The following is a 25,158-nucleotide window of genomic DNA, read 5'->3' on the forward strand; positions in this document are numbered from 1 at the left end:
AATAAATAAAACTAAATTGCTAAGAATTGAGTTAGCTATTTGTATTTTAACAAGCTTCTGTAGTGATTCTAATGTACATCAGGTGTGGGAATCAGTGCCTGCATAAAACATAAAACATCCATTTGAACGGTTCAGAGTAAGAATAAGAAATGTTATCCACCCTGTTTTTACAAGTTGCAGCTCATTCTAGTGTTTAGCCTTTCTGACACTACTCTTATCCTGTTGATTCTTTCTTCCATTTACACAAAAAATGCATAGCAATTTAAAATTATAATACGACAAACACATTACAAAGAGAGTAAAAGCCTTTTGTATTTCCCTCCACTCACTCTGAGAAAACCACTGTATACATCTCCCGGTTTTTAAATGTAAGAATTTGCATAAACATATCACACACACACACACAAGTTCCCACACTCATAACATGCTTTTTACCTAACAATGCTGCTTAGGTTTTTTTTCCCACATGACACTACTTTTATGGTTTAATGACACTTTTTGCATTTTCTCACTTCATGCGCAAGTAGCATTTACTGTGCTCCTGTTGTTCCTGGTCTAATCTTTACTTCATTTCTTCTCCATTCCTGGGAACGATATCAGGGTTCTGTCTGCAGAGACAAATTTCTTTTTACTGACATCATCTATAAATTGTTGTGAGAAATTAATTATTTTGCTCCTCCCCACTATTAATAGATTAACTTTTTCCTTCTTTCTCTTTCCTTCCTTCCACCTTTTCTTTCTCCCTTTTTTCTTTCTCCTTTTTTCCTTTATTCCTTCCTTCCTAAAATCTCATTCCTTTAAGTATGGTTCATGCTTCATACATTTTTTTTTCTCGATGGAAGGGATGACAAAATGACAATATTCCCTCATTCCCATTTTCAAGAGTTTGTCTCTATAGATCAGATTTAAGTCCAAAATAGCTGTCAGTTTATTTTGCCACCTTTTACTTTTGGGAATTTAAATTTAGTAAGGTTAGTGAAGAATGTTTCAGGTGGTCTGTTCCCAGCTGAGGAAGCCTACCGGAACATATCAGAAATAATTAGCTTCTTTTGTCTCTGCCATGTCTTGCTTCTGTGCCAGTTTTTAATGTAAGTACAGTTGGCAAATAGCAACTCAGCTCTCTGTTTGGACAAGAGGCTCCAAGATGCATAAACTACCCCCCTGTGAACTATAATTCCAAAGTGTATGAGGGTCCATCCAACTGAAGACTTTTTTTGACTTAGTTGCAGCATATTCCCCTTCTCCACCCTGAGTACCTGTATACTCCACCTATTTTGGGGATCTCCTTTGGACCAGCTATATTCTTCTACTTCCCTAGACATAGTTCTACTCTACCTATTTTCCGCAGTACACCTAATGTCTTAGCTTCAGGAAGAATTATATTCACCAAGCTTTAATACATATGAATATTTGCTTTTGCTCAAAGATTTCTGGCTAAAACAAAAGAAATTGACAGCACATGATTTTTGTGAGGTTATGGGACAACTGGAACTCTCAAATATTGCTGGTGGAAGTATAAACTAATACAACCACTTTAAAAAATTCTTTTGTCATTTCTTATAAAGTTAAACTTACATCTACATTATGGCTTACTCCTAGGAATCTAACCACGAAAAATAAAAATGTATACAGACAGTCTTAGACAAGGATGCTTATTTCCACCTAATACATAATGACCTCAATCTGGAAATAATCCAGATGCTCATCAACAGGAAGGTGTCCAATCAAATTATGGTATATTCATAAAATGGAATACTATCCACAATATAATGGAAGAAAGGACTTATAGTCATGAAAACAATAGGTGAACCTTAAAATTATGTTAAATGAAAGAAATCAGACATAAAATAGTACATTCTGTTTATTTTATTATGACATACAAATGACAGCAGAAATAATCTATGATGATAGAAATCCAGTAGTGGATGCAGCGGTAGAAAAAAACAGGAGAAAATTTCTGAAGACATGGAAATCTTCCTTATTTTACTTGGGGAATGATGGTTACAGGGGGTATATAATGGTCACAAGTGATTAAACAGAACACAAGTTCTGTGCATTTTAACATATACTCATTATGTCATCTATACAGTTACCTGCAAGATTTCCAGAGATGGACTGATTGATGTTCAGTAAAAACAATGTGTGCCCTGTTTCATGTTTATGCTCTTGATAGTTACTCGGAGAAATGCTTGTCGACTCCTCCGTCACTTGGATAGCTCTAGTTTATCCTGCTGGTTTCAAAATGGAATTACTTCTTAGAAGTCTTTTCTGATGACACATGATTCTAGGCTCCTTCTCTGGGCTCCCTATAATGCCTTTGTCAAAGCATATGTTATCCTTCATTGAGATTACTCACATTATTGGCAATTAGCATTAACTGGTGTGACCTTTATAGGGCACAGGTTTTGTTTGGTTTTACTCTAAGACCTAAAACTGTCACAGAATAGCAGCTTAAAATTATGTAATAATCAGGCCAGTGCAGTGGCTCATGCCTGTAATCCTAGCACTTTGGGAGGCTGAGGCAGGAGAATGACTTGAGCTCAGGAGTTGGAGACCAGCCGGGGCAACATAGTGAGACCCCATCTCTTTAAAAATAAAAAAGAAATTATGTAATGATCAAATGAGTGAACTTCAAGGTCTGTGGTAGACTTCTTGAACTGAAATTTTTAAGTTAAATTTTTAACAAGTACCTGTAAGTATGTTTAATTCTTCTGATAATGCATTGAGAAACACTGCTTTGAAGCAGCATAGGTTTTTCTGAAGGAATTCAGTGTACATTTGGAACCGTTATTACTTTATACGTCTTATGGTATTTCTTAATAAACTCATCCACTTATTTCCATAACATCCTATTGTTACATCCTTAATGCCAAAAAGTCAATGATGGGGAAAGTGCCCACATAATTTATCATCCAATCTGAGCTATATTTCAATATAAGGGAATATTACAATTACACCAGGTGACAGCTATCAACTGAGCAAATAGAGGCACAATTTTCTTCTAATTATGGGGAAGTAGGACAAAGAATTTTCAGATATGAATGAATGCAGTAAGGACAGTATGGTTTTGTTTTGTTTTGTTTTGTTTCCTGTTTTTCAGATTTATCTTATGCCTGGACCTTCAATGATAACCCCTTATACGTCCAAGAGGACAATAGACGATTTGTATCTCAAGAGACGGGAAACTTGTACATTGCCAAAGTGGAACCATCAGATGTGGGCAACTACACTTGCTTTATAACTAACAAAGAGGCCCAGAGAAGTGTTCAAGGTCCGCCCACTCCATTAGTGCAGCGCACTGATGGTAAGATAATGAGTTATCTTGGGAATATACTTTATCTGTGGCCCTTAAAGCCTGGGAAGATTCGTAAAGCTTTCTGCTTCCTTCTTGTTTGGTGGAGCCAAATTAGGAGTTTAGGTTCAATTCACAAATATGTAAACCAGAAATATAACAGAAAATTATCTAATTCACCCACATGGTGCAGTAGACATGGTTCTGGGTATACCAAGCCATCTCCTTTCTGGCATTGAAACAGCTTGTCTTTTTTTTGCTTAAAGACTGTTTTGTAAAAACAAAAATGATGTTCGGGGAGTTGGCGTGTGTGTATGTGTGCACGTGTGGGTGCTGCCAAACATATAACTGAATCAATATATTTTTAATGAACATATGTTGCAGCTACTTTTTAATGGCCCCTTTTTCCATATTTGCCCCTTTTTTTGTTCACCCTTTATTTACGTGGCTGGCAAAATGGAGGGAAAAGTTCATATCCAAGGAAAGCAAAGCAAACCAACATTAATTATGAGCATTCCAGAGAAGAATGAAACACAAGATTTATACTAATTATATTCCTCCAAGGAACATAATTCACACTAGTCTCTGACGAGCTTTGTAACTTAGTCAAGTCATAGCTGGTACAAGATTTAAAGAGCCAGAAAGTTTCAGGAAGTCATTGAAGTGGAAAAATTCTCTAGTTGTTTTTTTAATTAAATGTTCACGGTGGGATTCATACAGGTAGAAAATTTGTTGGTGCATTTTGTGATTGTATTCAGGACTTGAAATGCAATACCTCGTGGAGTTTTTCTCCCCTCTGAAGAGTTGAAGAAAAGCAAGAATATAATGCTAATGAAGCATAACAGAATTGTGGAACAAGTCCCATAGAAGGAGTTCTTATAATAGAGCTTTTATAATCACTAACCACCCAAATGTATTTGCAAGGTCTTCATTAAGATTTCAGCAACCATTAGACTTATTCCTAAGTCCAATTTATCTCCTTCAATGAATCCTCCTATTTATGACCAGAAGAATTCATGAGCCAACAATATACTTGGAGATTCTACCATGTTTTTCCTTTTTTTGTTTCCTGTCTACTCTGAGTTTCTGCTTCTTCCCTTCTTAATTCCTTCCTTCTTCTATCCCCTCTATTCCCTTGAATACATTTACAGGAAAAATAGAGCAGAAGTATTATATATAATACAAAAATCAAACCTCTTTTAAAAGTGAGCATGTAGGAAATATCAGATGTCAAGAAAGTGAAAAAGAATAAAACCTACCAACTTAGTTGAATGAAGTAGTACTCACTACCTTCTCACCATAACCTCTTTGAATGTTTATAATGATCAAGTCTTAAAAATTAAGTATTTTTATTTCATATATATTTTGTAATTTTTACTTTTTCTGCAATTATATTGGCCACCAACAATGTATTTATTTTAGGAATGTATTACTCTGTCGTTTGGTACATATATTAAAAATGATCAAAGTATTTAAATAATCTTGAGATGTCACTGATTAAATTAATTAAGTTAATGAGAATAGCCTACAGATATATTTCTGTTACAACTCCTCTGGTAGGTAGTGTATTTACAATAGGTTATACCATCATCTTATTCTTATCTTAGCACATATCCCCAATTCCTTGGATTGAAAGTTTTAAAACTTAAAACAAATTCGTGTAGGTATACAGCAAACTTAGTGAGCGGCAAAACCTTATTGTACTAATATGTGAATATTTACATTTTTATCTCAATTAATGTGATGCCTTTATATGTTCTGCTGCAGAACTACTGTTATTTTGGACTAAGACTTCTGCCAGTGTTAGCTGAAAACGTCCCGTTGTTGTTGTTTTTTTTCTTTTCTTTTTTTTTATTAATCAGATCTAGCTCTCTGACTTCCCTGAAAGGTAGATAAATGTGGATGTCACTAGAAAAGTGTCTTTTTTGAAAACCCAGAAGCATTTTAGAAACTATATGTATCCAATTCTTAACTGAAAACCCTAACTCTTATTAAGAAGAAATAATCAGGTTTTGGTTAATGAAGCATTTACTTCATAGAAAACTTCTATTCTCCAGAAATGCTGCTAGCTCTTTTGATATTTAACAGGTGTGATGGGGGAATATGAACCAAAGATTGAAGTGCGTTTTCCTGAAACTATACAAGCTGCAAAGGATTCATCTGTAAAACTGGAATGTTTTGCCCTTGGAAAGTAAGGTTTTTGTTTTTGTTTTCCTGGTTGCATTAATTTTTTTTTTTATTAAAAACCTTTTTGTTATTCAAATATTGCTCTAAGGTAAATTACCAAGTAGATTTCAAATGCTGGGCAACAGTGGAACTTTCTGATTTGAATTTAAACAAACATGTCTAATACTGAGACAATGACCAGGCCTGTAACTGAAAATGATCAGGGCTGCAATTCTTCCCTACAGGTGCTGATATTTCCTCAGTTTAAGCATAATGAGACCCATTTAGGCAGCACATTGCAAGGGAATAAGTGCACTTGTATAAGATGATGGGCAAGTCACTAAACCTTCCACGCATCCTTCACTCCATCTTGTCCTACATCCAGAAATACATTGCCTGGAGTATTTCCTTGCTTAATTAACCAACAATTCTGATAAATAAAAAACCACTGCTTGTTTCCAAAATAAGACTAATTAAAGTCCATTGTTCGTAGTGGATAATTAGAATTGAGCCCAACCTTCCCTGATAGTGGAGGCATTTTGTTTTACTCAGATAAGCATTTATTAGGAACAGGTTTGGAATACTTTTAAGCCAGGAAAATACCTACATTTTTGCATGGGATATCTAGAACCCCTCTTTGCTTTTTGGAGGTATACAAATTTCATTTTTGTGCCTATAAACACCAGAAAAAAAGAAAGAGACAGATAGACTAGACTGTCATTTTCAAATGTTAGTATGCATGTGAGTTACCTGGGGACATGGTTAAATTCATATTCTGACTCTAGAGGTCTAGGGTGATGTTTGATTCCTCCATTTCTAAAAAGCTCCCATATATTAGTCATGCTTCTTGTAAACAGAACATACTTTGAATAGTAAAAGACTTGACTGACTCAGAGGTAAGCTCGGAGGGCTTACCTCTAAATCCAAAGTCTATTCCTAATGTGGCCATCACATTTAGAAATAGTGACTTAGTCTCAAAATTCTAGAAAACATCCTTTAATGTCTCAGTCATTTTATTTAGTTAAACATACTCAGCAATCCAAATAACGGTGGTTACTAAATCTTAGTTTGTTTTCTATAGATGGAGTTTTGCATATCTTTGAATGAAATTTCTCAGAATAGTCATTTCTCATGGATTTAAGAGACCGTATTTTATTTTCATAGAGTATGGGTCTCATAGCATTTATCAAATAAATAATTATTGATTGATTAAATGATTCTTAAGAAAGTGACAAATAGGGGCTTTACATCAGTTTTTAATTGTCTGCCTTTTAAGACACGATGAACTTTCACCATTTTCAGGCTTTTTCAGAAGTTAAGGTTTATAAAAATATTAAATGTCATCAAATTCTTTGATAATTAGATAATTAATTTTAAAAGAAAACCAAAGAGAGTATCTGAAAAGAATATTAATAGCTTATTTAATCATATTTGGCATCAGGAAATATAGATTCCTGAAATTAAAAAATGGTCTTCCACAATAAAATAATTGAAAATGTTGAGGCTATTTCTCAAGAATCTAATGAAAATAATTTCATTTGCTAAGCACCTATAACTAAGCATTTATGATACAATATATATAATTGTCATAATCTTGCAGGGCAAGTTACGTTTTCATTACATATGAGAAACTGAAGCTCAGATTGGAGAAGTAACCTGTTCAATTTTATGTTTCTATTCAGAGGAAGCAAGCAATTCAAACCCAGGCCCACCTGATTTTAAATTCTGAATTTAGGAACTTCCAAGTAAATAGTAAGAGAACTGCTTTTGAAATCCTGGGAGACAGATTCAATTCCCAATTTTCTGAAGAGTTATTTGATTGTTAGCAAACATGCTTATAATCTCTATGAATTACCATATTTTCATCTGAAAGGAGTTATGATGATTCCACCTTGTATGTTTGTTGTGAAGATTAGAATGGATAATACATGTTAAAACATTAAGACTTCGCATTTATGTAATAAATGCTCACTGACTTATTCTAAAACCAAAATCCAAATTTCATTCTATTTTTTTTTTTTTGAGACGGAGTCTTGCTTTGTTGCTCAGGCTGGAGTGCAGTGGCTTGATCTCAGCTCACTGCAAGCTCTGCCGCCCGGGCTCCGCTTCCTGGGTTCATGCCAGTCTCCTGCCTCAGCCTCCCAAGTAGCTGGGACTACAGGCACCCACCACCACGCTAAGCTAATTATAATTTTTTTTGGGTATTTTTAGTAGAGATGGGGTTTCACCACGTTAGCCAGGATGATCTCGATCTGCTGACCTCGTGATCTGCCCGACTCAGCCTTCCTAAGTGCTGGGATTACAGGCGTGAGCCACTGCGCAGACCGCATTCTGCTTTTATATAAACAATGTTTGAATTAGTGAGGATGTTCAAAGGAGAGTAGGTATCTCAGAGGGGGTATAAATTCTCATCTTTCCCAGCCCAGTCCTGTTCTCTCTGTCTCAGGATTGATGACAGTATAAGAGAGAAAGGAGCAATTAGGGTCAGTTCAGGAAGGAAGGAAGGAAGGAAGAAAGAAAGAAGGAAGGAAGGAGAGAGAAAGAAAGAAAGAAAGGAAGGAAGAAAAGGAGATAACATGATCAATATAGTCTTTGAACTGCTCACATACCAGTTTCTTAAATTTATTTATTTTTATATTATTCAAACCTATAGAAAAGTTGAAAGAGTAACACACGGACATCATATAGTCTATCTGAATTGACCAAGTGTAAACCCGTGCTACATTCCCTTTCTCTGTCTCTCTCCCTCTCTCTCTCTTTCTTTCTCCACACACAAATATATGTAACCAGATACATGATAATATCTAATCAGGAAAAATGAAGCTTGGGATATATGAGGTATATGGAATAATTTAAAAATAAATAAAGCAGTGTCTTATTTTCTATTAACTCCATGGTGATGGAAATAATCAACATATTATTAAATTGCAAAAGGTAAAATTTATAATACAGGAGTCCCTAAACTTTTTTTCTTTTTTTGAGACGGAGTCTAACTCTGTCGCCCAGGCTGGAGTGCAATGGCACGATCTCGGCTCACTGCAACCTCCGCGTCCCCGGTTCAAGTGATTCTCCTGCCTCAGCCTCCCGAGTAGCTGGAATTACAGGCACCTGCCACCACACCCAGCTACTTTTTGTATTTATAGTAGAGACGGAGTTTCACTGTGTTGGCCAGGCTTGTCTCTAACTCCTGACCTCCTGATCCACCCGTCTTGGCCTCCCAAAGTGCTGGTATTACAAGCGTGAACCACCGTGCCCGGCTCCTAAACTTTTGACAAAAATTAAACTAGCAATATTTGACCCAGAAAAATTTGAGTTGGAAAATTAATAGTTTAAAAAACTCTCAAAATGTAAAATCTGATGTGTATGTACAAAAGAAACCCCCTGATAAATAAATCATGTTTGTTAAGTTTATGCAGGAAATAACCGTTGAACATGAAATAATGTTAAATGGGAATAGGAAAATAATATAAATTACCAAACCATACCTCATACAAAATTGTCAAGGAAATTCTTGATTTAATAGAGTACACTCCCTAAATTGTTATCTAACAAAATTAATCAATGTTGAGATTATGTTTATTAAATGAAGGCATTAATATAGAATTGAAATACCTTGGGGTAAAAATGGAAAGTCTGAAGCATCTACTCGGTCAAAGCGGTAGTGTTAAGATGCCCTGTATAACAATCTTACATTTTGTGTAGTTGGAGTGCAGATACATTTCTCATTTCTTCAAAACAACGAAATGTATGTGAAAATACTTTGACTACTTTGGAAAACTTACAAATGTGAGTTACTACCAAAAAGAGTTTTATATATGCTTGCCAATAGTTTTCAGAAAACAAATTAAATTATCTTTGACACATTGCAAACATACTGAAAATGCCTTTTAGTCCATTATAAATTACGGTATTTACCAAATGCCATATTGTCTTCTAAATATATAAAATTAACAAACACAAAAGGCGACACACTCACTAGAAGATTAATTCTGTTATAGGTATAATTAACAATCTGAAAATAAAAAGTCAGACGTCTGATCTTCAAAATTATAAATCTGTATTTGTAAGTTTGTTGCCAAGTGTTTTTATAAAGTCTATTGAGTGTTTATTATAAATCATATTCTCTAACATCTCTTCATAAAAATATTGCTGTGCAGCATTTGGTTTTAGTCATTTTTTTTTCCCAAATGTGGGGACTCCTTTTTACTAATCCTTCTAAATCTTCCTGTCTACTTTGTGAGGTACTTTACTCTTTTGTAAGATGTTGCATAACCTCAAAACTGAGAAAAGCTAGTTGACTTGAGGAATAAAATAAAATATTTTTTTCTTATTACATTACTGTTCATTGACTGCTGTTTAAGCTATAGACTACACATTTATTAAACTAAGATGTATATATTTTAATAGATGGGGGAAAGAGAGAGAGAAGAGGGAGAAAGGAAATCAATAGGTGGGTAGAAGGAAAAAGAAATGAAAATATAGAAAGACCAGCTCCAGTGCCAGATCTTATTAATTTTTTTATTCTTAGGACATAAGAGAGCTCCTGATATAAAAATTGGCTTTCGTTAAATGTTTGTTTAATGTACCCCATACATGTGCTCACATAACTAGGAAATATCACCCCCTATCACTGGGAATATTTTTTCTCTTGAGGTTGTAGATTATTTTTGTTATTTATTTATCTTGCTTTGTTTTCTCTGAAATTCCTGAGTCTATGGTTTGGTGTTTGTCATTATTTTTGAAAACTATTCAGGCATGATTACTTCAAACATTTATTTGTTTGTTTGTTTGTTTCTCCTTTTAGTATTTGTTTTACATTATCTTTTATGCCATTTGTAATCTCCCTTCTGCCTAAGTTCTTAATCTTTTTAAAAATTTTAATTATTTTTATCTTTGCATTTCAGTTTGGGAGGTTCTATTGATACTGCTTGTCATTCATTTACTTCCCCCTTAGCTATGTTCAGTCCACTGGTGAGCCCATCAAAGGCATCCCTCATTTGTGTTATAACTTATTTTATTTCCAGCATTTCCTTTTGATCCTTTCTTAGAGTTTTCTTCTCTGTGCTTACATTATCCATTTGTTCTTGTATGCTGTTCACTTTTTTATTATAGCACTTAATATATTAATTATAGTAATTCAAAATTACAGTCTGATAATAACTGTTCAATTTTAAATCCTCAGCCTGATAGTCCTAAAAGTTTCATTGTATTTGAGTCTAGTTATCATGGTTGTTTTGTCTCTTCAGACTGTTTTTTAGCAGGCTTTGTACTTTTTTTTGAATCCTGGACATTATTATATCAGATTAAAGGAACTTCAATAACTAAACTTTTAGCATGAGGTTTTATGTTTTTCTAGCTAGGGTTAGACTGTAATTACTGTTGGCTCTAGCTGTGGTATCAGAGGTTAAATTTTAGCTAGTACCTTTGCTTTTATCTCCACTCTTGCCCTTGGGTTTCCCTAGAGACTCTTTCCTAAATAGCATCTAAAGCTTGCAGTTATTTCAGCTGTAATTCTCTGCACTGTAATTATATAGGAGCCCTAAATAAGTCCTCGCTTGCTAATTCTATCATCTCAGTTATTTGTGGGTCTGTTTCTATTGGCTGCTTTTTCTCCTAGTCACAGTTCTCATTTTTTTGCTTGTTTGGATCTCTAGTAATTTAAGATTGAATAGTAGATATCATAAATGTCATGTTGTTGAATGCTAAATTGTGGTGTATTTATTAAAAACCTTTTTAAACTTTATTTTGATAGGCAGTTGTTATACTACTGTGAATCCTCGAGTTTTCTGTGGTTATTAAGGCTAGTTTACTACTAAGATGAAATCCCCAACTGAATGCTTCCAATGTTCACCAAGTTTTTCTTCTCTGGCATAGTGGAGCTCTCATGTCTTCCAGGCCTATTTGAGCTCTGAAAATTATTCTTTGCCCAGCCTCATGTGACACTCCTATGCAGATCTTCAGAGCACATTATTTGAGTAATGCCATTGTTTCTAACACTGTGCTCTGCAATTCCAGCCACTTCAGCCTCTCCAAATCTTATCTTTGTCTTCTCAGCTCAGTGACACAGTACTTTACTACTTATGTCTCCCCTACCTACTCCCTGATCTGGATGGAAAGCGTCTCTACACAGAAAATAAGGGCTACCAAAACCTTACTTCATGTATTTCCCCTCTTTCAGGATCATACTTCTGTGTTGCCAATTGTTCAAGTTCCAGAAAGAGGGTTTTTTTTTTCATGTATTTGTCTAGTTTTTCATTGTTTTTGAAATACTAATTACAGAGGTAAATACAGTGAGGCTTAGATAAATTAAGTGACTTAACCAATGTAAGTTGCATATCTGGAATTCAAATCTACATCTCGTAGATTCTGACTTCAAAACTCATGCTTATAACACTTTCATATTTATATTGAATTAACTTCTAAGTATCTGACTTACTTAATCCTCCATGTGCAGATGTAGTATGACCCTCAATTATGTAAATATTTTACAAGAAAAAGGCTTGAAAAAATTCAGCAAAATGTTAAAAAATGCTTTATCTGGGGAATGGAATTATAGATATATTTCCCATTTATATTATCTATAATAACTAATATTCCAGCAACAAGTAAGTTTTAATTTTATATATTAAAAATAACCCTTGGCCAGGCGCAGTGGCTCACACCTGTAATCCCAGCACTTTGGGAGGCCAAGGTGGGTGGATCACGAGGTCAGGAGTTCAAGACCAGCCTGGCCAAGAAGGTGAAACCCCTTATCTACAAAAAATACAAAAAATTAGCCGGGTGCAGTGGCAGACACCTGTAATCCCAGCTCGGGAGGCTGAGGCAGGAGAATCGCTTGAACTCGGAGGGTGGAAGTTGCAGTGAGCTGAGATCGTGCCGCTGCACTCCAGCCTGACGACAGAATGAGACTCTGTCAAAAAAACAAACAAACAAACAAAACAAAATTCAAAAGATAAACTTGTAAAAATTCAAGCTGTGTTTTAATGAGAAGAAAAAAGTGTTTTCAAAAACATCAAAAATCAGGGTTATACACCTTATTGTTTTATAGATGATGATGGCAATGTACACCATTTCTAAAAGTCTGGTATACCTGATTAGGTAGCACTCAGAAAACATAGCTTCTGTCACAGAAACCATCATGCAGACAGAATGTATAAAAAGTGAGGTCTAGAGAAGAATAGGTGAAGTGTTTACTCATATAATCTAACAATCTTAAACCACTATAAGCTAGTGTGAGTATAGAATAATTAAGACAAAGCTTCAAGTAATTGTCTTAACTTTAATTGCTATGACTTTGGGGATATGTAACTGACTTTCTATGTTGGAGTTTCAGAGCTGACATGATCACAGCTTTCAACTCTCAGCTTTGTTTCATTTGTTTAACATGGCGGACTCTTAATTATGAAAGCTGCAAATTAATTGTATTGTGAAATACCCTGAGAAGCTCCTTGTATAGGTGCTATGCAAATGTAGTATGATTGACTGATAGATATGTACGTCTCCTTTGAAAAAGATATGGGCTCTTGCTGAGTGAAGAAATTAAACTGATATCCCCCATAACTCTATTCTACAGCTTTTATAAACAACCAAACATATTTTCCTTTTTTTAAAAAAATCTTAATTTAGTACCTTTTCTGTCAGTGTTCTGGAATGTAAATAACATTAGTAGCAGCACTGAACGTTCCTGTGTGTTCTGAAGCCTTCACACAGAGGACTATACTTATGTGTACATGTATAACTTATTTTTTTTTCTAATTTATGAAGCTAAAGATACCCAGCTTGGCTGTTAATGTCAAGCAACAAATCTGAAGTCTCACCATGATGTTGTTAGGTGTTCCAGAATTTTCAGGTGACAGAGGAGCTATTTCTTACAGTGTTTGCTTTTCATCTTACTAATGTGGACATCATTGCAGACTATACTGCAGAAAGATTTTTCAAGTCACTTAAGATGAAAATAACATTTTTAAATCAAGCTAGGCACACTGAAATTTTTCAGTTCCTTAGTGATTATTTTTGGTTTATTGTTTTAATCACTCAGGTATCTTAATGATTTTGAAACTGGATGTCTAAAAAATTGTTTACCTTTTGTTTCCCCTCATTGAGTTGAGCAGATAGAGAACAGAATCTCTTCCCAGGCATAGTTTACCGCATTCACTCCAGAAATGTATACTGAAACCTAATCTTTAGATTCTTGCTAATGGCTTTTTCTATAACACGATATTATCAATAACTTTTTTTTTAACATGACATGGTATTGCTTGGCATAAAATAATAAAGTAAACTCTATAGAACACTCGCCTCTGTTGACCATGCTCACAAGTCTGAGAACTAAAAAATCTTCAAGCCAATTATTCAGAAATTGAAAGATAACATTAAACCCACTACGCTCTCACATAAACAAGCGCTCAACCTAGCAACAAATAATTTATCAGTGAATTTACTAGCATTTGAAGGCAAATGGTATGCTGAAAAGTGTGGACTATAAGTTCAAATAGAGCAGGATTGAAGTCTTAACTTCACTTGTCAATAGCTGGATGACTTTGGTCAGTTTTCTTATGTGTATAAGGAAGGCAAAAATGATAGAGAATAAATAGATACAGCAGAATGTTTGTAAGGACTGGAAATACTATTAAGCTTACTTACTAAGTTTCCTGAGCCATAATAGGCATTAAATAGTAACTACTTAATTAATCCTGGGAATTGTCAAAGCTGCTTTGACTGAGGAGGTAAAAAGGAACATACAAGAAGGAGCGAAGTGGTTTCTGTATTATATTTTTGTGTTACGGGACTTCCCCAGAAGAATAGATTTATCATTTTAAATTCTGTTCAATCTTTCTAAGGGTTACTGACATTTCCTCACTCACTCATTTGACAAATTGAGCACCAATGATTCATTCACTTAGCAAATATGTGTTGAATACCTCCTTCCATCATTAATTCCTTCATTTCTTCATTTAGGTAGTCAGTCAGGAGGGATTCTCCAAAGGACAGACAGCTGGCCCTGGGAGATAAAGAAGATTACATAAAGGCCCTGGGGAGGTTGCAGGCTAATGAAAATAAGATTGATGTAACAATGTGCAATCACACATTCTCTTGGGATCAGCTCTTTCCTTCCAGACTTTCAGTGAAGGAAGAGTCAAGGATCCTCACTTTGGGAGCTTTACTGATTATCTTTTTCCCATGCTGCCCTTTATCAAATAGAGACTGGAGAGGGTCACTGTCATTTCTTTAGCAGAGCTAATTTTAGGCTATTATTTAAGGGCTTCTTGTATTTCTGAGAAAAGGAAAATTATTTCTTCCTTTTTTCCCCTCTGTTCATAAATACTTTTAACTAATGGATTTTAAAGAATAGTTTTAGAACAGAAATATTGAACGGATAGTACAGAGAGGTCCAATATAACCCCCCCCCCCAACAATTTCCCTTATTACTAACGTCTTACGTTATTATGATGCATTTGTTACAATTAACCAGCCAATACTGATGTCTGATTATTATAAAGTCCATATTTTATTCAAATTTATTTGGTATTTATGCCCTTCTATTCCAAGATTCCATCCAGAATACCATATTACATCGAGTTTTCTTGTCTCATTAGTCTTCTCTTGTCTGTAGCAGAATCTCAGACATTTCTTGTGTTTGATGTCCCTGACAGTTTTGAGGGGTGGTGTCAGTTTATTGCAGGCTGCCCCTCTGTTAGAATATGTCTGTATTTGTCATAATTAGACTGGGGTTACAAGTTTTGGAGAGGAAGAACATAAAGGTAAGGAACAATTTTCATTACATATCAAGGTTAACCTTATCATAATGATTTATGACAGATGATGCTGGCCTTGATTACCTGGCTGAAATACTTTTTATCAGGGTTCTCCACTGTAAAATTACTCTTTTCTCCCACTCCATACTGACTCTTTGGAAATGGGTGACTATGTGTAGTCCACCCTTGACGAATAGAGTGCTGTGCTTCACCTTCTGCAGAATAATGAGACTATAGAATTCTTCTACCTGTGAACTGTGTCCCTTCTTCCTCGTTTATTAATATTTAATAATTTACTTATGTCAGTACTGACTCACATATAATTATTTTAGACTTTGGGTTGTAATTCTGTGCTACTTTGTTTATTTTGCTGCTCAAATTGTTTTAGCTTTTGCCATTGGGAGCCTTTTAAGTTGGATCTTGTGCCCTTTGTTATGCACTCATCAATGTATGGGGTGTTTTGTGTGTGTGTGTGTGTGTGTGTGTGTGTGTGTGTGCGCACCTGTTAGCACTTTCTTATTTACTGGCATTAAAGATGTTCCAGGTTCATCTTGTATATTTCATGCCCTAGTCATAGAAGCAGTCATGTCTCCAAGGATAGGTTCTTGTTATTGAAGAATGACATTAGTAACCAATATCTGGGTACTAGGTGTGCTTGTTGCTGCTGGAGTGTCATTTATTTAGGTGCTCTCAGATGACAGAGAAAAGAAGTATGTGTGTCTATACTAATTATTATGTACATATATCTATAAGTATTTCTATATACAGCTATTTGTATTATGTTAAACATATGATCTTGCTGTTGTCTCCAACTCTAATCCATTACCACACGGATCACTCTGCTCTCCTCCACTTACTGATCAGTATATTTCCACTCCACACAGTGCTGTCCCATTTTGCAATACCACCAGTAATAAATTAGACTTTTGATTTCTCTTAATCTACACCAGCATTTGATATTGTGTGGGTTTTTGTTTTGTTTTGTTTTTTAGCCATTCTTACAGGTGTATAGTGGTATTTCCTTGTTGTTTTAATTGGTAATTCTCTAACGGCAGAAGGTGGGAACATCTTTTAATGTGATTATTTGCTATCTATTTATCTTCTTTAGTAAGACGTCTGCTTACATCTTTTCTACATTTTTAATTGGTATGTTTATTTTCTTATTGATGAGCTTTAAGAATTCTTTGCATATTTTGAACATAAGCCTTTTATCAGATATGCGTTTTGCCAATATTTTCTCCCAGTCTGTGACTTGTCTTTGCATTTCCTTAACAATATCCTTAACAAAGCACAAGGTTTTTATTTTAATGATGTGCAGGTTATCAATTTTTTTCCAATAAAAGGTGTTTTTGGCGTTAAATACAAAAACTCATCACTATATCCAAGGTTACCTAGATATTCTCCTCTGTCATCTTCTAGAGCTATTATAGCTTTATGTTTTGCATTTTCATTGATGGTCCATTTTGCATTAATTTTTGTGAAAGATATGACTTCTGGGTCTATTCATTTTATAACATATGGACTTCCAATCGTTCCAGTATCTGTTAAAAAGACAAATTTTTCTCCACTGTATTGCGTTTGCTCTTTTGTGAAAGATATGCTGACTGTATTTGTATAGGTCTATTACTGGGATCTCTTTTGTTCCACTGCTCTGTCTGTTCTTTGGCCATTACCACATTGCCTCAATTACTGTGGCTTTACAGTAAATCCTGAAGTCAGGTAATGTCAGTACTCCAACTTTATTCTTCTTCTTCAGCATTGTGTTGGCTATTTTGTTTTGTTTTGCTTTCCTTGTCTTTCCATACAAACTTAGAATCATTTTGTCTATATCCATGAAATAGCAGTTGGGGTTTTGATTGGGATTGACTTAAATCTATTGATCAAGTTGGGAAGACTTGACATACTGACAGTGTTGAGTCTTTTAATCCATGAACACAGACTATTTCTCCACTTATTTCGATCTCTTTTAATTGATTTTATGAGATTGTATAGTTTTCTGCATATAAATTCTGAAATACTATTTTATATAAACCCTAAAATTTCGTGTTTTAGTGCTAATATAAATGACATTGTATGTTAATTGTGGAATTCAAATTCCATTTGTTAACTACTGGTATAAACAAAAGTTAACTGACTTTGATATATTAACATTGTATCTTGTTGCCTTGCTGTAAGCACTTATTAGTGCTGGAGTTATTTTTTGTTAATTCTTTGGGATTTTTCATTGCTGCCTGGGAACAAGTATTATTTCCTTCTTTTCAATCTGTATACATTTTTTTTTTGCCTTTCTTGTATTATTGCATCAGCTAGGATTTCCAATACAATGTTGACAGTGAGTGGTAAGAGTAAACATGCTTGCCTTTTTCCGCTATCCAAAATGAAAGCATCCAATTTCTCACCATTAAGTAGGATGCTAGTGCTACATTTTTTGGCAGACATTTTTATCAAGTTGAGGAAGTTCCTCTCCATTCCTAGTTTATTGAGAATTTTTATTTTGGATAGGTGTTGCATTTTTCCAAATGCTTTTTTTGGCACCAATTGATATGATCATGCGATTTTTCTTCTATTCATTAGTGGATTTCATGAATTAATTTTCTAATATTGAACCATCAGTCCTGCATACTCAAGACAAGTCCTACTTTGTTGTGGTGCATAAGTCTTTTTAATTGTTGCTGGACTCAATTTGCTAATATTTGTTGAGGATTTTTCCATTTGTATTAATGAAAGATACTGGTCTGTAGTTTTACTTTCTTGAAATGTCTTTATTTTATTTTGGCATTATGGTAATTTGGCCTCAGAGTGAATTTAAAAATATTCTCTCTGCTTCCATTTTCTAGAAGAGATTATGTACATAAAGAAGAAATGTACGTACATCAAGAAAACATAGAGGCCAGGCGCAGTGGCTCATGCCTGTAATCCCAGGACTTTGGGAGGCTGAGGTGGGCAGATCGCCTGAGGTCAGGAGTTTGAGACTAGCCTGAACAATATGGAGAAACCCTGTCTCTACTAAAAATACAAAATCAGCTGGGTGTGGTGGTGCACACCTGTAATCCCAGCTACTCAGGTGGCTGAAGCAGGAGAATCGCTTGAACCCAGGAGGCAGAAGTTGCTGTGAGCTGAGATTGTGCCATTGCACTTCCCACAAGACAAAAACGAGCAGGAGAACCAGAGTTCTAGAAGTCAGTTTGAAATGAGAGCTGAGGGCAGGCAAGGAAACAAGCAAGGAGATTAGGAAGAGTTACTTCCTTTGCTTGAAGCAAAACAAATAGTTAGGTTTTTATATATACATAGGTGTATGTATATATAAAATGTCTTTATATATACATAGGTGTATGTATATATAAAATGTCTTTATATATACATCGGTGTATGTATATATAAAATGTCTTTATGTATACATCGGTGTATGTATATATAAAATGTCTTTATGTATACATCGGTGTATGTATATATAAAATGTCTTTATGTATACATCGGTGTATGTATATATAAAATGTCTTTATATATACATCGGTGTATGTATATATAAAATGTCTTTATATATACATAGGTGTATGTATATATAAAATGTCTTTATATATACATAGGTGTATGTATATATAAAATGTCTTTATATATACATAGGTGTATGTATATATAAAATGTCTTTATATATACATAGGTGTATGTATATATAAAATGTCTTTATATATACATAGGTGTATGTATATATAAAATGTCTTTATATACATAGGTGTATGTATATATAAAATGTCTTTATATATACATAGGTGTATGTATATATAAAATGTCTTTATATATACATAGGTGTTGTATATATAAAATGTCTATATATACATATATGTGTATATATACACGTATATATTTGTATATATGTGTATATATACACATACATATTTATACATATATGTATATGTATATATAAAATGTCTTTATATATACATATACATACATATAAAATGTCTTTATATGTACATATATGTGTATATAAATGTCTATATATTCATATATGTGTCTATGTCTTTATATACACATATATGTGTATATAAAACGTCTTTATATACACATGTATATAAAACATCTTTATATACACATATATGTATATATAAAGTTTGAAAAAGTCAGATATACTCATTTAAGAAAATTCTGAAAATATAGGCAAGAAAAAAGAAGACAATAAAATCCTTTTTATACTTAATTTCTCCCCCAAAGGATAACTACTCTTATTTCAGTGTACATATATCCTTCCCGTCTTTATTCTACTTTTAACATAATTAGTGTAATACACTGCATATTTGTTTGTAAATTTTTTTAATTCTTAAAAATATACCATGAACATATATGCAAGTCATTAAACAGTCTTCTGCACCCTCATTTGTAATGACAGTGAGATATTTCAGTATATGTTTGTAGCCAATCTCCTATTGGTGGACATTTAGTTTCCATCAATTTTGTTTCCAATTTTTTGTAATCATGAATAATAATGTAATGAATATTGTTGTGGCTGTATTTTGCTTATGTTCATGTAAACTTCCTAAGTATATTTTTAGAAAATTAGGATTATTGGTAAATGGAACACTATGTAAAATACTACGATTTCTAAATATCTTGCCAGTTTCTCAGCCACTGTCAAAGACCAGGGACCTGCCCTAAAAGTTGGACACACTCCGAATCTAATGTCAAACATTCCTTTCCATATAGTTTTTCAAAATTTTTTTTTCAAGGAGCATAGAGTGGATTGTTACAGTGCTGTTTCTGAAATTAAACTAATTTAAAGGTTCTTAAAAATCATCCAAGAAGAATATATATATATATATATATATATATATATATTTCTGGAAACAACTCTTTGTCCTTTCCATCCCAGTCTATCACCACCTCTCTCAGGAGACCCACAGTTCTTACTTTTAAGTAATTGGCAGTTTACAGTAGAGAAGAATTTCAAATCTAAGTTGGAACTGGGCTCAGGAAAAATAATAAGTTGTTTGTTTCCTATTTTCCAGCTGACCTTGGAGCCCATCTCTAAGCTTCTACTGAAATTTCGAGGCATCTCAATATGTTTTAAAAAGATAATCTCCGTGATTTCACCTTTTGCCTCTTATACAAAAAAAAAAGCATCTGTTGACTGGTTGCAAGACACATTAGTTCCTTAGGTGAATAATATATTGCTAAGCACATATTATACACCCTAATAAGGTTTGCTCTCATTTTGTACCTGGTTAATTCATGCAGGGGCAGCAAAGCATGGTGATTTAGAGCTCCGTGTCTGTGGAAAGACAGACTTCGGTTCAAATCCTTTTTTTTCTTTTTTAATTCACTGTATGATGTTGGGCATATTACCCAAACTATCCTAATCCCAATTTGTTCATCTACAAAATGTGAACAACTGTAATCGTATGTTTGATAGTGCTATAGCATGATTTAAAGAAAATACTTAGCATGGAGCTAACATATAATATGTGCTCAGTACATGTTAAATAATGATAAAATGATGAACTATTAATATGCCATTTTCAGTGTCTCTTTACTTCTTTATATGAAAATTTATGATTCCAAACTGAGACAAGATCAAACGGAATAAATTTGAGGTAACACAAGGCCCACCTACCTATACCAAATTATCATTTTCTCTCCTAAGAGCAGCAGAGGTATTTATTGAGGCTTAGTATTATTTATGAATAAAAAATTATGGACAAGCTGTTAGTGAACTGCTAAGTGCAGTATCATATTCAGCTCTACCACATCTTGAAATAGTGGGCTTCAATTCATGTTTCATGTGCAGATTAGTATTCATATTACTTACATTAAAAGGAGTAGAAATTGGTAATAAAATTCTTAGAGAATCTTTGGACAATGGTCCTTTCATGTCTCTGTTCATAATCTTGGTATTAAGGCAATTTACTAAGCCTTATTTATGCTTCAAACATTGCATTTTAGAATGTACTCTCATGGATATTTCCTCATTTGCTCTTCCTGTGTACTCATTCTTATTTCTAGTTAATGTAAAGAGAACACTGAGTCTCAGAGAGGTTAGGTAACTTGTGTTCAGCTCTATAAAATTTGCCTGTGTCCTTTTTTTTTTTTGCCAACCGCAGGTGCCATTCTGTTACCAGTGCTATTATAAACAAACCATTTGTGGCTTTTCAAAGATGTCCTCCCCAAGGGAAAGCTGATATAGGCATCATCTCATTCCCATTGGGCTGCCATCACAAAATACTATAGACTTGTAAACAATAGGAATTGGCTTGTGAACAACAGAAATTTGTTGTTGACAAGTTCTGGAGGCTGGCAAGTCCATGATCAAGGCAACAGCAGACTTGGTGTTTGGTGAGATGTCTGGTGAGGGCTGATCTCTGGTTCATCTAGCTGTGTCCTCGCATGGTGGAAGAGAAAAACAAGCTCCCTCCGATCTATTTTATAAGAACACTAATCCCACTATGAAGGCTCTATCTTCATGTCATAGTCCCACCTCCTAATACTATCACCTTAGGGGTTAGGTTTCCAACCTATGAATTTTGGGAGGACACAAACATTCATTTCCTAGTAGGGACTGACTGCAAGGACAGAATCATGACTCCATTTACACCACTCAGAGTAAAATAAAAATGTTTTCTCTTTTTCCATAACAGTGAGATTGCTTTTCTACAGAACTCATGAAGTTATCCATATTGTATTGCCATAGGACAATCTTACATTCCAAGCTCTTTGTATGAATATTTCAAATTGGGGAAATGAAAGCAGCTAGCTGAATAGTCTGAAAATGTAGCAAAGGCATTCTTTGCTGGGTTTGTTATTCTGCTTCACTCTCTTTGATTAAAACTGGCCCACTGACAGGATTTCCTGAAATGAGGTTCAAGTTAATAATCCCAAATACAAGCATCTTAAGAAACTCATTCTCTGTACCAGTCTTTAGTTAAAAACTTAGTATGGCTTGGATTTAAGCTGTAGATAATGAGGTTTAAGAAATCCAGGGGAGAAATACAAGCTTTCTCAAATGGCACTAGTAATAAAAATTCTATTTATGGGCTAAAGGTATAGAATTGAAGCACAGTGTGCTTCTACTAGTGTATGGAGAGCTTTAATTTAACTCGAAATCAGGATGAACTAGGCCAGATGGTTAAGAAATGTATTCTCTGTCTTCAGATAAAATTAATAGGATGCTCCCTTTGTAAAAGCATAATGACATGACAGGATGAAGTAAAAGTCCATATTTATGGCAATGCGTATTCAAGAAGCACGAAACCACAGCAGAGGAAAAGAAAAAAAGAAAAACTTTGCTTTTATCATCTAGTAGTATTTCACAATTGTGAAGAATCATATTTCAGGCAACCTTCATTTAGAAAATAGGAACAAAATAAGAAAAGGCTTTTGCAATGCTCCTTTTGAAATACAAGGTTCAAGAATCCCTCATCTATGGTCTGAGGAATCTTTGGATAAGAGAATTGCTTCATGTTGGTTTTCTTTATTGAGATTTGCATCCAAGCTCAATTTTTGTAAAAAGAGAGAGGGGAGAAGTGTAAAATTGGAGTTTAAAGGGAAATGTTGCCAGAAACGACTGATCTCTGTAGTTAAAATGATAATGGCACCATTTGTTTTGACTCTGTAACATCAGTTTCAAGAGATTTAACAATAATCTCCATTCTGAAGACCCCTTCAAAGATCCACCTTCCTCCATGATGTTCTTTATCTGATTAATATATTAACTTTTCATTTTAAAGAGATCATTTATCTTGAAGCAAAACGAACTCCTAGTAAATACTGCATTGCTAGTATCTACATGGACAAACTACACAGAGTCTAAAAAGAATACTGAAGCCACAGTAGGAGAAAGAGTCTACTAGTGCTTTTAATTTAGTGGGTTGGGCAACTCAAAGGAATTAGAAGGTAGATCACAATAAATTAGCGTGCTCTGGAACTCTAAGTGGAGGCAAACTGGCAGGTAATAATTTAGTTGAAATTACCCATCTAAACGTGAGTATCATTCCAAAAAGTTAATTAGCGTTGTTAGCAGCTGCAAGCTGGGTATTTAGCTCGGATGGCATATGGAAGCCATCTGTCACAATGCCTGGTACATAGTAAGCACTCAGTTAATGGTTATTAATATTATTTTAAAATATCTAATTTTCCTATACCAATTTTCTTCTGTTTGGAGAGCACCGTCTAATTGCTTTCTTCCCTACTGAAATGGTACTAGATGATTAACCACGTTAAAGAAAAAGGTCCTCCACACCCACGCATCCATGTCTCACCTGAATGATTCCTGCCCTTGTCATGATGAAGTGAACATGACTACTATGATCAAGGTTGTATCTCCATGGCAGCTAGGGCATTAAATGGTGAGATGCAGGAAATTTACACACACTCATGCTTGTGTAGCCATTTCATTCATAGTGTGGAGATCTGATTTCAGTGTATAAATGATTCGTAAATCAGTTTGTATCAAACGCGTAGTCATATGGATCCCTTAACAGAGAGTAAAAGACAAATACATGTGAATTAGGATTCCTGGTTTTGAAATGATAGTAATCACATTATAATAATCTTAAAATATTTTTATTAATTGAACACTCAAACATATTGTTTAATAGGTGCTAAGCAGTATGGTAAGCATGTGACATGAATTATCTTAATCCTCAAAATAAGCCTATGAATGATGTACTATTACTAATTACCATGCTATAAATGAGAGGCGTATTAATCTATTCTTGCACTGCTATAAAGAAATACCAGGGACTGGGCAATTTATAAAGAAAAGAGGTTTAATTGGCTCACAGTTCTGCAGGCTGTACAGGAAGCATAACAGCTTCTGCTTCTGGGGAGGCCTCAGGAAACTTACAATCATGGTAGAAAGTGAAGGGGAAGCAGGCATGTCCTACATGGCTGGAGCAGAAGGAAGAGAGAGAGAGGGAAGGTGCTACACACCTTTAAACAAGCATATCTCACAATAACTCACTCACTATCATGAGAACAGCACCAAGGGGATGGTGCTAACCCATTAATGAATGATCCACCCCAATCATCCAGTCACCTCCCATCAGACCCCCACCTTCAATACTGGGGATTACATTTTTACATGAGATTTGGGCAGGGACACAGATCCAAACTATGTAAAGAAGATTCTTGCTTATAAATGTGCAACAAAATTTAGCTAAGGATGAGAGCCACATTTCTCTCTTTACTACATACATAGTATTATACTAGTTAACATTATTGTAATTGTTATTATTATTATTAACACAGAATGGTATCTCTTGGAAAAATACGCTTACATTAAAACATTAAAGCTCACTACTAAAATAATTTTGTTTTTCATTGATTCCAGTTTTTCCCACCCACTGTCCATTTAGGATGCTTCAGAAAAGAGAAATGGTGTCAAATCTGAAGCAGTTTACTTAGTGTCTTCATAAAAAATTCTGGGATGAAGTGGGAATTGCTCATTAAAATGCATACATATTTTTAAATAACCTGTGTTTTGCATTTATTCTTTCTGCCTCTGTACCTTACATTACCAATGATAAGCAAGAGGAACATGGCATTCAGATTTAGCAGTTATATAACTGAGCTGAAAAAAATCTCAACATTTAATTAGGAACTGTGAAATTGTATAAACCTGCTTCACTTTTCTCCCATTAAAAACTTTGTTAACACAGACTATTGCCGCAAAATGCATTTGATTAGACTTTTCTTATTTAAAAGGTTTTTATCATTATTTTTTGATAGTTTTTTTTTTTTTGCTGTGAGGATTCTAAAATATCTAGAGCACACACTATAATAGCCAGGAGGAATCCACCATATCATGTAATTCAATCACACAGATAGAAACTAACCTAGCTAGCATTTGAACTGAGGCATTCAGAATCTATTTGTCAGGTCTGTTCTGGATGAATACAGCAGGAAAATGACTCAAAATGGGCTTAAGAAAAAAATAATATATTGGCTAACTGA

General features: G+C 34.4%; 1 protein-coding gene across 2 annotated transcripts in view; it reads left to right on the forward strand.

The window, feature by feature from the left end:
- Positions 1 to 25,158, forward strand: part of CNTN6 (contactin 6) — a 322,134-nt gene that overhangs the window by 206,151 nt on the left and 90,825 nt on the right. For both annotated transcript variants that reach the window (XM_055381222.2, XM_055381221.2), the window contains exons 6-7: positions 3,101 to 3,304; positions 5,381 to 5,483. In XM_055381222.2, the coding sequence (XP_055237197.1) occupies positions 3,101 to 3,304; positions 5,381 to 5,483 (307 nt within the window). The remainder of the gene's footprint in view (positions 1 to 3,100; positions 3,305 to 5,380; positions 5,484 to 25,158) is intronic.

Source organism: Gorilla gorilla, chromosome 2, assembly GCF_029281585.2.
Source record: "Gorilla gorilla gorilla isolate KB3781 chromosome 2, NHGRI_mGorGor1-v2.1_pri, whole genome shotgun sequence".
Classification (NCBI taxonomy): Eukaryota; Metazoa; Chordata; class Mammalia; order Primates; family Hominidae; genus Gorilla; species Gorilla gorilla.